We start from the raw sequence: 2,500 nt of genomic DNA, 5'->3' as shown, positions 1-2,500 counted from the left end.
CCTAACAGTCCGTTGACCTCGCCTACTCCCTTTCCTACTCCTGGTGAAACGGAACTATTCTCGGAGACTCCGCTCGCCTCGACACTTTCAATTATCCGTACTTACCCTGTAATTATTTGTTACTTACTCTGTGATTATGATGTGTGTTCTCTGTGCATACAGTATACAAAAGCATCGTTTTAAAAAAAAAACTTAAAAAAGGGGGGGAGAATTGGTTGAAGGTGGAGTGAGAAGAAAAAAAGAAAGTGGTTCTATCTCTCCTATCAGAACCCCTCAAACAACCAGATGGTGTCCAGACCAGACTAGGCCCACGAGGGGTCAAGGAGCAAGGGTCGGCGGTGGTATGTTAGGGTTAGAACGTCAGTACAAGCAAACCTATACACGGTTAGTTCAAACAAAGTTAGAGGGGGTTAGCTGGGCACGCATACACCCTCCGGCGTGGGGGAGGGACGCTCAACACTGCCGTGAGGGGAGAGGTGAAGGAGAGAGGGAGAGGTGAAGGAGAGAGGGAGGGGTGAAGGAGAGAGGGAGAGGTGAAGGAGAGAGGGAGGGGTGAAGGAGAGAGGGAGAGGTGAAGGAGAGAGGGAGAGAGGGGAAGGAGAGAGGTGAAGGAGAGAGGGAGAGGTGAAGGAGAGAGGGAGGGGTGAAGGAGAGAGGGAGAGGTGAAGGAGAGAGGGAGAGAGGGGAAGGAGAGAGGTGAAGGAGAGGGAGAGGTGAAGGAGAGAGGGAGAGGTGAAGGAGAGAGGGAGGGGTGAAGGAGAGAGGGAGAGGTGAAGGAGAGAGGGAGAGGTGAAGGAGAGAGGGAGAGGTGAAGGAGAGAGGGAGAGAGGGGAAGGAGAGGTGAAGGAGAGAGGGAGAGGTGAAGGAGAGAGGGAGAGAGGTGAAGGAGAGAGGGAGAGGGGAAGGAGAGAGAGAGAGGTGGAAGAACGTGGACACGTAGATGCGGAGGAAGAACTAGGGGTACAAACCGAACACACGGCCGCGTGGATAAGAGAGAGAGGGTCGTGAAAACACAGAGCTGGGTGACAGAAGCCTGCGGAGAAGAGGGAGGAGAGGCGGGGAGAGGAGAGGCAGAGTCGACAGCTCGTCTGTGGACCTGAGCTCGAGTATTCTGATTAAGAGAGTTTTACCCTCTCAGCCAAAGCCCGATTTAACATTCTCAAAAATCAATGACAGTGCTAGAAGCATCCAAAAGGTGCACCTACTGAACCGAGAAAGGAATAATTTGAAGCTACACGCTGTATAAGCGAAGAGAGCGGTCCACTTTAAACTGGTTTCTGCCTCTCCCTCTCGTGTTTTCAGGAGGACTGGAATGAGTTTAGTGGGGGGGTGGTGGGAGGGAGGGAAAGACTCATTAGTTAGACATGACCAAGAGCAACATGGAGAGGAGTCTAAACGACAGGGGCTAAATGGTGAGTTTGCCTTGGCGGGGTGAAGCCTCAGTCCTACACAGCCACGAGGTCAAGATGAGCCCGCTGTTTTACAATCAGCTGGGACCGTTACGACGACGTGCGTGTTCAGGAGAGGGGAGATGTGAGATGTGTGAGATGAAAGATAGGGGAGATGCTTTTGTACTGTGACATTTCTTATCTCATTGTCTATTTTTTAAATTGATATATATATATATATATGAGAGAAAACCCACACAAACACTAATTACGGGAACTAACTAGACATAAGCTACACTTGCCTGCTCAGTAAAACATGAAACAGACACTAAAATGCGTTTTCTCCTCCGTTGAGCTTCAAGATCGCACAGAATGTGCGGATTTAGACAAAAAAAAACGCACAACTCAATTGCGTCCAATTACGTTTTGATGATGAGGAATATCAGATCATTCGAAAGAAGCTCAGTGAGAATTAGTGGTGCCAATTAGCAGAAAGTAAGATGGATCATATAGCCCTGTGCTACAACTCACCTTCCTCCACCACTGCTACTCTCTGATCTGGAATTTACATGACAAAGAGCCCAGGAAAAGTTGAGGAAATGACCCCCGCCCCCCGCCCGCCTCCCCCCTCAGAAGGTGAAACTGTTTAATGAACTGTGAGTAGGTGTGCAATTCAAATATATTCACGATGGAAGAGTAGAGCGAGTTTGCATGCAAATACGTGTTCATTTCGGTGGGAGTGTGCAGAGAGAGAGGGAGAACTTCGAAAAGACAAAACCTTCCGACGAATCACGGAGGTGTGTCTGGGTGGTGATTGGTCAGCCCCAACCCGGCCTTCCCCATTTGCCCCTGTGATGTTTAGGACGATTCTCCACACACTGTTGGTCAGCCCTGTTAAGGGCAACAGGAACGCATGCCAAGGGCAGGAAAACTGACGCTGGCCTCCCGCTGCACTACACTCTTAGACACCGAGCACAACAGTAGGATGGAAAACAGGACATGCACAACATGTTCTGTAATGTACAGAGCTGGTTTCAGTCCAGTTGGGAATGTAAAAAAAAAAAAAAAAAGGTTAGTAGTGTTCTATCTACTTTTCCAATTAAGACAATTAC

The 2,500-nt window shown here is 49.2% G+C and overlaps 1 protein-coding gene across 1 annotated transcript in view; it reads right to left on the bottom strand.

The window, feature by feature from the left end:
* Window positions 1-2,500, bottom strand: part of dnm2a (dynamin 2a) — a 21,004-nt gene that overhangs the window by 7,403 nt on the left and 11,101 nt on the right. The window contains 1 exon segment of the mRNA XM_047038196.1: window positions 1-54. This exon segment is cut by the window's left edge and continues 336 nt beyond it. Within this exon segment, the coding sequence (XP_046894152.1) occupies window positions 1-54 (54 nt within the window).

Source organism: Hypomesus transpacificus, chromosome 17 (genome assembly GCF_021917145.1).
Source record: "Hypomesus transpacificus isolate Combined female chromosome 17, fHypTra1, whole genome shotgun sequence".
Taxonomy (NCBI): domain Eukaryota; kingdom Metazoa; phylum Chordata; class Actinopteri; order Osmeriformes; family Osmeridae; genus Hypomesus; species Hypomesus transpacificus.
This window is presented reverse-complemented; position numbering and strand designations above follow the sequence as displayed.